The sequence below is a fragment of the Camelus dromedarius genome, chromosome 4, assembly GCF_036321535.1.
Source record: "Camelus dromedarius isolate mCamDro1 chromosome 4, mCamDro1.pat, whole genome shotgun sequence".
In the NCBI taxonomy this organism is placed as follows: Eukaryota; Metazoa; Chordata; class Mammalia; order Artiodactyla; family Camelidae; genus Camelus; species Camelus dromedarius.
The window spans coordinates 70,901,075-70,914,307 of record NC_087439.1 but is presented as its reverse complement, the minus strand read 5'-3'; the positions used below and the strand labels follow the sequence as shown (position 1 = coordinate 70,914,307).

General features: G+C 43.1%; 1 protein-coding gene across 2 annotated transcripts in view; it reads left to right on the top strand.

Annotated features, from left to right (window-relative positions):
• CDK15 (cyclin dependent kinase 15) overlaps positions 1 to 13,233 on the top strand; it is a 73,073-nt gene that overhangs the window by 40,531 nt on the left and 19,309 nt on the right. For both annotated transcript variants that reach the window (XM_064485417.1, XM_010991730.3), the window contains exon 10: positions 1,935 to 1,998. In XM_064485417.1, coding sequence (XP_064341487.1) covers positions 1,935 to 1,998 — 64 coding nt within the window. The remainder of the gene's footprint in view (positions 1 to 1,934; positions 1,999 to 13,233) is intronic.

Here is a 13,233-nt window from a genome sequence, read left to right as displayed (position 1 = left end):
GTAGGCACCACAAAGTATAATTCTGAGCCAGAATCCTAGTCAGCAAGCTAGCAGATATTAAGAGCCTTCTGGATTCCTCATTGATTATTATCTGTCATTGTTGGGCAGGTGACTTGCTGCCATAACAATTGGGCCAGCATCTGTATTCAGCATTTTACAAATGGATTCACTAGGCTCTTCCTGTGAGAAATGCTTCTAAAAAGACTTATACTGAGGGTACGCTTCTAGAAGAGCTATGTTGTAGTGGTGTATGAAAGCCACTGCTGTTTTACTAATATTTCACAAAAACAATCTTATTCTCGTTCCCAGAAATAACTGATGTTGGGCTTTTGCAATTTTATCTTGAAAGAATGGTGGGATTATGCCTACGAGAGTAACAGCACCATCCAAAATCTGATGTGTTTTGAATCTATGCTCCAAAACACGTTTCTTTTCAAAGTAATTAAAAACTAGAGCTTCAATTTGGTGATCCAAAGCATAAGTGAGCTCTTTTTCAAGTAATGTTGTTATTATTATGATCCAGTAAAAACCAAATACCATAGTCCAAGCTGCTAAGCTGCAGAGAAAACAAGCAGATGAGATGAATTTGGTAGAAAAGACTAGAGGTAGATTTGGGATCATTTTTAGGCAACATTCCATTTCCTAAAGGTCAGTAATCTGAGTCCTTTTTAATTTGAGCACATCAGGGAACAGCTGAATGCCCATGCTGAGGCACAACTTAAACTGTCAAGTGTCTCCTGTGTGTGTGTGTGTATATATATAAATACAGTCATCTGATGTAAGGCAAAGGGACCCTTTGCGAGTTCTGCTGTTTTATATTCTTGACTTTCAGCATAGCATCCTCGTGTATGGTGATCACGCAGTACAGGCGTACTCGTTTTGCTGTGCTTCACTTTATTGCACTTTGCAGATATTGCTTTTTTTTTTTTTTTTTTTTTACAAATTGAAGGTTTGTGGCAACCCTGTGTTGTCAGATGATGGTTAACATTTTTTATTTTTAGCAAGGAAACATTTTTAAATTAAGGCATGTACATTGTTGTTTTTTTTTAAATTAAGATATGTACATCGGTCTATTGCACACTTAATAAATCACAGTATAGTGTACACATAACTTTTATATGCACTGGGAAACCAAAAAAATTTGCGTGACTCACTTTATGGCAATATTTGCTTTATTTCAGTGTTCTGGAACCAAACCCATAATATCTCCGAGATATGCCTGTAGAATTTTAGAGATAAGAATCTGATTTTAAGCAAGGTTATAGGGTCTGCCTAAGAATAACAAGTGAGTTAGTGAAGACACAGGCTTAGGATCTGTATTAATCACGATTCTCCAGAGAAACAGAACCATATACATCTCCTGTAATAGGAGACCCAAGGAAGCTGGTGGTATAATTCAGTCTGAGAGAGGCCGCTGGTATATGTCCCAGAATCTGGCCAGAGAACTAGGAGCTCCCATATCCAAAGACAAGAGAAGATGGATGTCCCAGCTCAAGAAGACAGAGAGAAAATTTGCCCTTCCTCCACCCTTTTGTTCTATTCAGGTCCTCTACCGATTAGATGATGCCGCCCACATTGGTGAGGGCCAGTCTCTTTATTCGGTCTACTGATTCAAATACTGATCTCTTCCACAAACACCATTGCAGACACACCCGGAAATAAAGTTTTACCAGCTGTCTGGGCATCCTTTAGCCCAGTCAAGTTGACACATACAATTAACCATCACAGGACCATAGGAACACACTCCAGTTTCACCCATGAAACTATAAATGTTGGAAGCGCAAAAGTTTCTTTCTGTACACATCAGCTGGCATAATGTGATATACATGGAATTCTTCCCTGTTCCTCCCTGATGTGTCCTTCGTGTCTTTGTACCTGCTCCATCCACTTCATTTCCCCTTCACCTCTCTTTGTCTTTCTTTGTCTTTCTGTAGGTGCTGGGAGTCCCTACGGAGGATACCTGGCCAGGAGTTTCCAAGCTACCTAACTACAATCCAGGTAATATTGATTTGAGCTTCCAGATGCTCTGAGAACTAGCAGTGTGAGAGCACTGGCCACAAAAACAGACTCTCCTTCTTTAATTGTTAACTCAACAGTGTAGATAGGTCTAGAAAGAGTTTTAGATTGACTAATCTTTTTACAAGGAGGACATTAAAATAGTAGTTGAGGTTAGATCAGTTCTCCAACTCTGTAAAACTCAACTAACAAACTGAATAAGAATTTGGAATGACTGTTACTATGAATTCCACATCCACTTCTGAATACCCAATGGCTTAAAAGGACAACTTAAAAGATGGTCTCATTTTTTAGCCCTGTCAGTGACTATCATTGAGTCTATCTGCTAGGTTATTGTACCTCATATGGTATAAAAAGAAAGCTAATACCACAGAGGGGAAGTAAAGGCTCGCTAGGCCTACAGCAGGCCAAGGACGATATCTCTAGATTATACAAGAGTTCATCCAGTGTCTCTCGACCTGACACATGGTCATTTCCTGTCACACATTTGGTCCTCCGAGACCGGCTCCTGGGGTGGATTTGGAAGTGCTGGAAGTTTTGCCATGGGGGATTTCTTTGAGAAATTCTCTCAAGGACATGCCAGAGAGGTCAGATTACCCAGCAGTCACTTGAAGGATGCTGAGACAGAAGAGAGGAGATAAGCAGTGAGCTATACAATGAAGGACCAGAGCAGATGATGAGAAACAAGTAATGACCATACCAGAGCTGGCCTCTGGCAGGCAGGATTAAAGGGGAGACAGAGATGTATAAGATAAGGGAGAATGTGGCCCAAGTCTGATATTCTAGTCTTTATATTCTTACACTTTCCCATAACTAAAAATGGAATTTCCCTATACTGTTGTCATTGCTAACTTTGGTATGAGGTTGTCCAGGAAGGGTTTTATGAGAACAGAAATTATAGGGAGATTTAAAAGGCAGTTAAGGTGGAAGACAAAAGACATAGGAGGTTGGAAATTTTTTTTTTTTTCTCCAGCATCTAATACTTTTGCTCAAACAGCTGTAGATAGGGTTCAGGCATCTTGAACTGACCAGGATTATGGAAAACCTACCACAGCTAAAGACTAACTGTAAAGTCATTTCAGCTGCTTTGTGAACGATCCTGTGCATTGCTAAATGGTGTTAGGATCATTATTTACAAATAGTTTAGCATTTCAAAGGATTTTGCTTGAGTTTAGTGCTTGAGAAAAATGCCACTCTCTGGCCACAGGGCTTGGAATAATGCTTTTTCCCTTTGGTCTGGGACAGAAAGAAAAAAGAACAGGCTTTTTGTAGAGACCATGGTCCAATCTGCAATAAATTCTATCTCCAGTTGCTACAGTTTCTAGGAGAACCTGGGTCTCATCCTTTTCTACCCTGCCTATACCTCTCCCTACCTACTCTCCTTTCCAGGTGAAAATGGGGACTCCTCAGCTTCCTAACATGGAAGCAAGCAGAAGTTTAGGGTCACAGATGGGTTGTAGAAAACAGTTTGGATGATATCAATACAGAGCTGCCATGGTGAGCAGAAGCTGTTCCCCCAAACTTCAAACATTTGGGTTTCAGGTTGATTCAGGCAATAAACAGTGATACTTGGTGAGAACAATAATGATAGAAACTTGTCCAAAATGCTTCCCTGCCAGATTCTGTACCAAATAAGATAACTGGGTTCCAATAAAACAGTGAGAAATACGTTGCATTTTTCATTTTGCTGTCATTTCAAAGTAATGTGCAATTTTTTATTTATGAAGAGAATTCTCCAAGCCCAACATCAATAGGGTTCATACTTTGCATTGTTTTTCTAGTAAGGATTCAATTTAATTTAAATCAGCCAAAAATTTCAGAGCATCTACTGTCTGCCAGGCACTGTGTTATGTGCTGGGTCTGCATAGATGAACACGGCACATTCTTGGCCCTCTAAGAGTTTGGGTGTATATTCATTCATCTACACTTTTTCACCAGCTCTCTTTATCAGGGGGTGCTCATTTGTGAGCCCCGCTTCTTCGGGCTTGGGAAGTGTGTAGCTGTGAGCCAGACTAGGCTTACAGAAGGAAGGGAGTTGTAACCTTAGTTACAGCCAGGATGTCTAAACTTGTATTTGTAAATCTTAAAAGTCCAGCAGCATATCTTGGGCATGGGGGGTCATACTATTGATAACTCCATCACAAGGACTATGTTTTAAAACCATCACCCACATCTATGTTCCAGGAACGTCCCCTTATGTGAATTAAGAAGTCCCTTTGAGCCACCCAACCCCCCACCCCCACCCCTGAGCTGTTGCTCCTGCTTCCACAGACTTAAACTCCAGTGATCGAGGGAACAGAAGAGGGGATGGGAGCCAGAAAAATGTCACAGAGGAGAACTGTTAACACCATTCTTGATGAGATTTCCATTCTTTTCCTTTCCTTTCCTTTCCAAGTAGCAGTAAGAGCCCCCAAACTTTGAATTGAGCCACACGACAACTATGGGAGAGCTCAGAACTTGAGACGATCATCCGGTGTCGGTCTGTGCCCACTCTGCCCTTTCCAGACCTTTGTATAAATAATACAGTTTCTGTTTGTACAGGGTTTAAAAAAAAAACACCTGGTGCTGACCTAGCTGGGCAGGTTTCTCTGACCAGGTGACTGTTTTCCTGGGGTGCTGATGAGCAGGGCTGTAGGGTTTCTCGCTGTCATTTCAGACTCTTGTGCCTGATTAAATCCGGGCAAGGGAAGAAAGGTATATAATTTTAGGTGCTGCTCTTTCTTTTTCTTTCTTTCTTCTTTATTTTCTTTCTTTCTTGCTTTCTCTTCCTTTCTTTCTTTCTTTCCTTCCTTTTCTTCCTTCCTTCCTTCTCTCCCCCCCAATTTTAAGCAAGCTGCCTGAGAACTCTGTGTCTTCCACTTCAAAGGGCCAGTTGTCTTATTTTGATGTGGGCAGATTGAGAAGTAGGCTTTGAAAAGTAGGCTTTTTTTTGTTTAATCTTTTCTCCTGGGATAGCTTTCAGAGCAATATATCCAAGTGTCAGTGAGGGGGTTCTGACGAGCGCGGATTCCCAGACTCTCAGCAGGATCATTCTCTAACAGAAATATAAAAGTGAAATATTAAAAACCCTGGAACGTGAACTCCATCTGCAGAGTAGCCAGTGTCTTGCCTTGCTTGTACCATGGGAAAAAAAGATCTCCTTGAAAAAAGAGGGAGGAGAAAAAAAGTGCTTTGAGTAAGAGGTTTACAGGTTTAGTAGAGCATAGTAACATCCCCTCAAAGAAGTGGGTGTTGCTCTGTGACCCCCCAAAATGCTCCTCCTTTGACTCAGCCGCCAGAACACTCACCCTCCCTGACAACACACCCCCTTTTCACATGCTAACCGAGGCGCCTGTGATTGGCTGAACAATAAACTGGTCACACTTGCTAAAGGCCTGCCATCTTGCACACAATTAGCCAAGACACATTAATCAAACTGGCGGGAACGGGGCTGTGCTGGCCTCCTGCAGTGGGGGAGGGGAGAAGTGTGGGGATCCTTAGCAAGAGTCCACAGGAAGCAGTAATAAAGAAGGCATGCTGGAGGGGATTCTGCTATCAGAAAGTCTAAAAAGGTTAAAGCCCCAATTGATGCCATATCTGGGATGTACTGGGTTTGTGACACACAGGATCTCAGAAGCTTAGAGCAAACTGAATATTGGTCTTGGCTAAAATCTGCTAATGCAGGACGGTAGTGTGAATTTAAAGGGTGGACCCCTGTAGACATTTTTACAAAGTTCCCTCAGCCTTCTTAGATTCCCCTCCAGCTCCCAGGAAAATGCACTCAGGAGTCCCTCCCGTTTCCAGCCTGAAGCACTTCGGACCTACCTGGAGCCAATGAGAATAAAGTGTATGTAAGAGGTAGAGAACCATTTAGGATTAATTAAGAGAAAGTATTCACTGGCAAGGTGTTGGTCGTAAACTAAATATTTGGAAGACATCAAAAATAGTTAATTTTGAGAGAAAAAGATAAGTTAACATTTGTACTTTCACTAGTAATATCTTCTGACTTTTCCAAATTCCTTTTAAATAGCTTTCCCAATGGCAGTTTACAGCCAATAAGATCATACCTTAGAGACCAGTTTGCTACAGAATCGTGTAAGGCTTTTAAGAGAATCAACTAAATATTTAGACATTTCTCAGCTAAAGTAAACAGAGGCCTCACTCCTCTGGAGGTTGTCCAGTCACCATCTCATTAGATGCAAAGATCCTGTGATAAAGAAAGACTTTTTTCCCCCTACCCACATGATTGCAGCCCAGTTGTGGTTTTTAATGTGTCATTGATTGTTTCATCCAACTCCTTTTGCTCCCCTGAAAGGGTCTGTCATGGCTCTGTTTGCTTCCTTAAACACGGTTTTTTGAAAGCGCTCATGCTGTGTGAGCTCAAATCCTAGCATTAATGTACTGCTGGGTTCATTTCACCACACTCAAAAGCGCCGAGTTTAAATCCCTCTCAATTCCATTTGAGGCACCAGAAGACTTTATCCTTCTCCACTAATGGTTCCAAGTTTACATCTAGATACTGGGGGTCAAGGACAGGAGAGGATTTAGAAATAACAGTGCATGACATTAGTCAATGCATTTGCCAAATTGGCAATTAGTTCCTGATGTGCGTGCAAAGCATTTTATTCCTGCCTCTTTGATGCTCGTTCCCGTTGAGCAGGGAATAGAGTCCACAGAGGCCTTCAAACTTTTAAAGAAATATCTGCTGAAAATCATGCCTGATTTGTGACATGAGCTCAGCTGCAGGGAAGCATCCGGGATTATCCTGGTTCTTTCAGCCCCAGGAAAGAACACTGCACATGGAAAGATTTTTCCACTGGAGGAACTTAGTAGAAATCAAAAGGCAGGAAAGCGGTACTAAAAGCCCTGCAGGAACCCAGATTCAGATGTCCTATAAACGATAGGCAAATGGATCCTGTTGACACCTAGTTGTTTTCAGTACGCCTGCTTTTGCAACTTTTGACCACCAGGTGGAAGCAAGAAATAACGGGGACGGAATACTGGCATCAGCATGACAGCACAGCAATCTAGCTTTACTCTTGGAATGTTTTATTTCGACCTGAAATCCACTATGAGAGCTTCACTTCATCTGACACCACGATGGGACAGAGGATGATTAAAGTCTAAGATGATCCTTGTTCACGTTGGTATGACAGAGTTACCACGCTTTGGGCTCAAAGTGTTCTGAGTAGGTCTTTGTGTATTTGCTGAGAACACAAAGGTCTGCATCTGTGTCCACTTAGTCCAATGAGCTACTAGCCGAGGGAGTTATTCAGTGGACTGAACTAAGAGGAAGGATATTGATAAGAGAGATTTTAATTGTTGGCATCAATTCAGGGAGCAGCAAATCCATTTCCATCTTGCACTCTCTGGGGGCACTTGAGGAAGTTACTTATTTCCCAGTTCCCTAATCTGCAAAATGGGAGCAATCTTATCATTTAAGAAGTGTCCCCTATGTGCCAGGCACATAATTGCTTGTCTTTATACAGTCTGCCTGAGTCCCTGCTGGTCAGACTAGCACGATTTTACACATGAGGAAACAGGCTTTCTCCCAGGTCCACATAGAGGCATTTCCTAGGTTGGAGATGGGTCAGTCCACAGCCAAACCGGGTTCTCCTTCTGTTAACCGTGTTATGTCCCCCTGTCTCACTTTGCAAACATAATGACTTGATATTTGTATATATTGCAAAATGATTGCCACCATAAGTTTACTTACCATTCATGATGCCTGACTTCTAGGGGGTACTGTACAAAAATTAGTTCCTGTCTTTTTTTTTTAAAACACAGCGTGGAAGTTCATTCAGCTGCTCAGTGACTCACCAGAATTCAGACTCAATGACAGGTGTTGAGAACTGATGCTGTGCCTGTTTCTTTCTGTTTAGCTCCCTTAGGATTCTTGGCTTCCTTCTCGATGTCAGGCACACCTCCTAGGCCAGAACTGACTTAGGTTTTTGCTTGCTTGGGCCTGAGTACTGCCGGAATTCACACACCCTAAGCGCTAACCTGCAGCTTTCAAACACCTACCCGAGTCAGTTTGAGCACCTGTTAAGCTGTCCCTTCTGGTGAAGGCTCTTTTCTGCTCCCTGTCCTGAACTGCTGTGAGATGCCTGCCCATGCTGTGGCCATAGGGCTCTTCTCTGGGAGAATTCGTCCTACCTACATGCTACGTAATTGGTGTCCAGTAAGGGCTATGAAATCACAGACACATTCGTGTTGTCATTGTCAGTTTCACCCAAAGCATGATACAGCAGTACATGGTTTCCCACAAAGCAAACTTGACCACTTCCAATGTTCACAGTATTTTACACCTGCCCCCGTAACCAGCACACAATAGTCAGTAAATATTTGTTAAATGAAATCAACGACCAGAAGTTAGAAAACCTGTGTTCTAGTTCCAACTGTACCCTTTGGACTAATCCTTGTTCTGCCTGCTTTGCCAAGAAAGTACCTGTAGGTTATTATTGTAGGTTATTATTCACCTTGTTGCCGGTAAAATAACTGCTGTTTATGAGCACTAACAATAAGCTGGGCACTTTACATACATCACTCTACTTGGATTCACAGCACCCCTGTTGGTTAGGGGCAATGTTGTCATTCCCACTTTATAGACGAGAGGGCTAAGGCTTGGGGGGGGTATGTGTGTTGCCCGGGATGACCTCGCCCAGAGCGGGCTGACCCAGAATATCCACCCTGTTGCACTCCAAGTTGGTGCTCCTCAGTAATTTCACATTACCTTCCAAGGACAAATGTGATGATTTGGTAATAAAACAGTGCCCTAGACTGGGGAGCAGGCAATAACATTCTCCCAATGACTATGTCCTTTAACCCAGACTTGCTTTTAGAGTCTGTGAGCTTGGTGACATGATGACTTGTTTCTGGAGTGTGATGTGAGTGGAGCCCTTGCCCTGCAACTCCAGCAGCACCCCCCGCCCCCCACCCCCACCCCCCAGCTAATGAAGCCGCGATGTTCATGCAGTCTGTGAACCACCCTTAGGCTCATTCCTGTCACACTTCTGGAGCATGGCCACAAGCTCCTGGGAGTCACTATTAACATCTTCATTAACCCGTCCCCCAAATCAGGCAGTAAAATTCATTTAGATACACAGCCCACTTTGATCTTCATTAATAGTTTCTTCTAGCTTGTACATTTATTTTTAGTTTTCTCATCTTTAATTTATTTGGTGGCAATTATTAGTTTTTACTGAGGAGAACCAGATGATCTTAAAGTAGGTAAGATTAGGAAAATTTGTGAATGAGGGAAAGCAGGTTAAAAAAAGTTTTTTTTTTCACCTAAAATCCTGCTGTGTTTCTTCCCAGTTCAAGAAAAAGGCCTTAAGTTCACAAATATCATGGATCCGGTTCAAACCAGAGACTCCTTCCCCACCTTCATGGCCAGTGTCTGGCATCATCGGTCTCTGTAAGCTATAGAGCAGGAAACACAAGTGGGCTCTCCTGGGTTACTTTTACGGTTTAGCAAAATTATTTCATTTTCATTTTTCATCCAAGCATCAATTTTTCATTCATTCAACAAATATTCAGCGAATGCTAGGTGTTGTGACTGAGAGAGTAAAAAATAAATAAGACATTGATACCTGCCTTCAAGAAATACAGTCTAGAGAGGGAGATAAATAAATAATACAGTGTGGAAAGTATTATAGCAGGCTCCCCTGGGGACCCCTAGGAACACTAGGGAAGAGGCCCTGGTTTGGCTGGGGAATTTAGGGACTATTCAAGAGAAAGAGACATGAGCCAGGTTTCAAGGATGATGGAGTGGGCTTTCTCCAGATAAGCAAAAGGGGAAGGATGCTCCAGACAAAGGAACTTGATGCAGGAGTGGGAAGGCAGGTGTGTTTGGTAATATACCAGAAGGTGAGTTGCTCAGGGAAGCTAGAACGTTGGCTTTGTGTGGGCCACTGTTGGAGATTAACCTGGAAGGGAAGATGGGGTCCAGATTGGAAAGTGATTTGTAATCATCCTAAGGCTTTGGACTTGACCAATAAGCAAAGAGAAGGCACTGGATGATTGTTAGCAGGGAAGTCATATGGCAGATTCAAACTCTAGAATAACTGCTTGGAAGACTTTATGTAGAATTAACTTGGTGGTCGTCCAGACCAGAAGCAATGTGGCAGTGCTCTAGATTCTGGAAGATAAACAGGAAGTCTACCTGGAGCAGTGGCAATGGATAAGGAGTGCTGGGGCAAATCTAGAAAGCATGTAGGAGGTAGAATCAAGGGGAGGTTGTAACGGATTGAATTCGAATTGTGAAGGAGAAACCTAAATCCAGTGGGTAAGAAAACGATAGTACGCACCATTTACTGGCACAGGAAATAAAAGGAGAAAGGAACAGATTTGTGGGGAACGTAATGACTGTAAGATTTGAACATTTCAAGATTAATGTACCTGTGGGACCACCAAATGGAGATATCTAAAAAGCAATTAGAAATAGAAGCCTGTGATTACAGGGGTCTGACCTAGAAATACAAAATTGCAAGTCATCTGCTTGAAGTGGTACTTAAAGCTCCAGGAGTGAATTCAGTTGCCCAAGGGACAGTGTATAGAGGAAGAAGGCTCTGATGGAAACCAGGAGTGGGGGTGAGAAGGGAAACCAGTGCTAAGGGATCAGGTGGAGGGAAAGGGGGCTTTGGAAGCTGAGAACAGCCAGAGAGGCTGGAGAAGACCAGAAGATGATGATAATCATCACTGTCGTCCCATGGATCACATGGCTATAAACTTGGTGGGGAATACTGTGTATTTCCAGTACTGAGCACAACACCTGCATGTGGTGGCCCTTAAACATTTGTAGAGACCATGGGGAGTGATACATGTCGTCAAATGACACATCATTAAATACCAAAAACACCGAGTGGCAGGATCAAGCTATAGCTCAAATATTGTTTGTGGACAATTAACATGAATGGACAGACATTAAACACGGAGACTCCTGACTGTGCCTGTCCCCTCCACCTTCTCCATTCACCAACCAGGAGCCAGGCCTGGCTTCCCCTTCCTCTACAGAGAACATTATCTTAGGAAGAAGCTTGAGAGGATAGAATATTTTCTTAGAAACGAAAAGTTTTGGTGCAGGGTGGGAAAAGTGATAAGCCCCAAACGTGAGCGGTAGTGCTGGGGTGTTCGAGCACCGAGGGGCACCCTCCGAGAGAGCTTCGGCTTTTGGCATCCCCAGGACACCCAAATAGGAATCGAAAGCCTGGTAACGCAAAGCCAAGTTTAGGCTCCTTGAGGAGAAGACCAAGGAAACTTCCAAGCCAGCTACCTGAGGGAGAGGGAAGCGAGCAGCAGTGAGGGCGTGAGTGTGTGTATGTGAGGCTAGGGTGAGGTGGAGGTAGGGGAAGAGCTACAGATTCTTGCAAAGCCGCTTTAAAGTTCCTGCTGGAGATAGCGAAATAAGGCTAACAGCATTATCAACTCTCCAAATATATGGTCTCTCAGAATGCATTGTGTTCGGGAAATTCCAGAGGTGGAGTTCAGTAGACCGCGCTATAAGATAACCTTCGGGTGATTGTGGTTAAGACTATAGTAACTAGAAAATGTTTTACTTGAGCTAAGGCTTAAAATGGTCCTGGTGATATTTTATCATTCAACCAACAAATCTCTGTTGACTTGACTCAGTTGTGAAATGAGCTTTCTTAAAGGTTTATGGGAGAAATGTGCTATTTCACTATGGTAGCAACAGGCCCTCATTTTAATTTTACTCCGTTTGGAAGGGGGAGGGAATAGCTCAGTGGTAGAGTCCATGCTTAGCATACGCGAGGCCATGGGTTCTATCCCCAGTACCTCCGTTAAATATAAAAATTAAAAAATAATAAATTTACTCATTTAGTTGAGAAATTAAAGCGTTCAGCTTTTAAACTTGCCGTTTGCAACTTACTTTGCTTTTGCTGCCTTTAATTCCAATTGAGCTCAAATGAAAACTCTTTTAAAGAGAACTGCAGCAGGAGCAGGTGGAGAAGAATCTGGTCTTATGATTTACTATCATCTTTGGAAGGAGAAGGGAAATAAGCTACCTATAGACAAGCCAGAGAAACGGACTCCTCTTGAAATGGTGCTGTGTAAAATGCCTGTTCGTGGATCCTTCTCTCATTGATCGCTGGCAGTTAACTACTGGGAAAAATCAATGGGAGAGGCAAGGTCACTCAGCATTAGGTTATCTGCATAAGAGCGGGAGGACTGGCTGCAAACAGGGACTGGGCTTTGGCTTTGCTTCAAACAGCAACCTCACTGACCCTGGACACCTCAATCCCTAGATCTGGGCTAACGTGGCTACAAAACAGATGTGGGAGGAGAGTCAGGCACAGTCTACACAACGCATAGAACCTCAGTTTCACTGTTGTTGCATTGCCTCCTGGGGCCATTCTTACAGGTCATCCTTTACTGGTGGATTTTATGAGGACTGATTTTTTTTTTCCCTTGTCATGCTTCCTCTCACATCCTTGAAAAACATGCAGTATGCGTCAGACACAATGTCCTGCAATTTTTATAGATGCTGATTAATTGAATTTTCACAGGCCCACTTGAGGAAATGAGCCTCAGAGAAGCGTGTGGGAGTCGCCGGTGAGTGGTCGACCCTGCCTGCCTTGCTAGACCAGCGTCCTGTCTCATTTAGCGCTACTCTAGAAACATCTGGAGACCATTAAAGATAATGATAACAACACAACAGCGGACCAATGCTGGGCACTCCCCAGCCTCATTGAATCAGACTCTGTAGGGTGGAGCCTTGCATTTCAGAACTCTCCCAGGTGATGCTAGTGTGGTGCTCAGCTTGAGGACCACTGTGTGAGACCATGCTTCCTCTCCAAAATGAGGTAGAAACAAGAAAAGAGAATAAGACTAACATTGACGGAGCACTTAACTACAGGCATAGTGCTTATTCTTAGCTAATCCTCCCAAGCAACTGGAAAAGTGTTCCCATTTTACAGATTTGGAAGCTTCTGAGTTACTTAACCAGAGAAGTGAAGTAATTTCTCCCAGATCCCAGAGCTCCTAAGAGGCAGAAAGGAGATACGAGCCCAGGCTTGTGTTCAGGTTACTGCGCCACTCGGCTGGGACACACACCTCTGGCCCACACTGAAGGCTCAAGAGAAATTAAGCCAGGCTTGTAAAAACTCAAGCTTGGAACACATTAGAATTTCAAGAGAAGGAAACAGCAAGTTATGGGTTTCCAAGGAGAACAATAAGGCAGAAATACCTGAGAGGAGAGAGAAAGGCATAGTACATCAC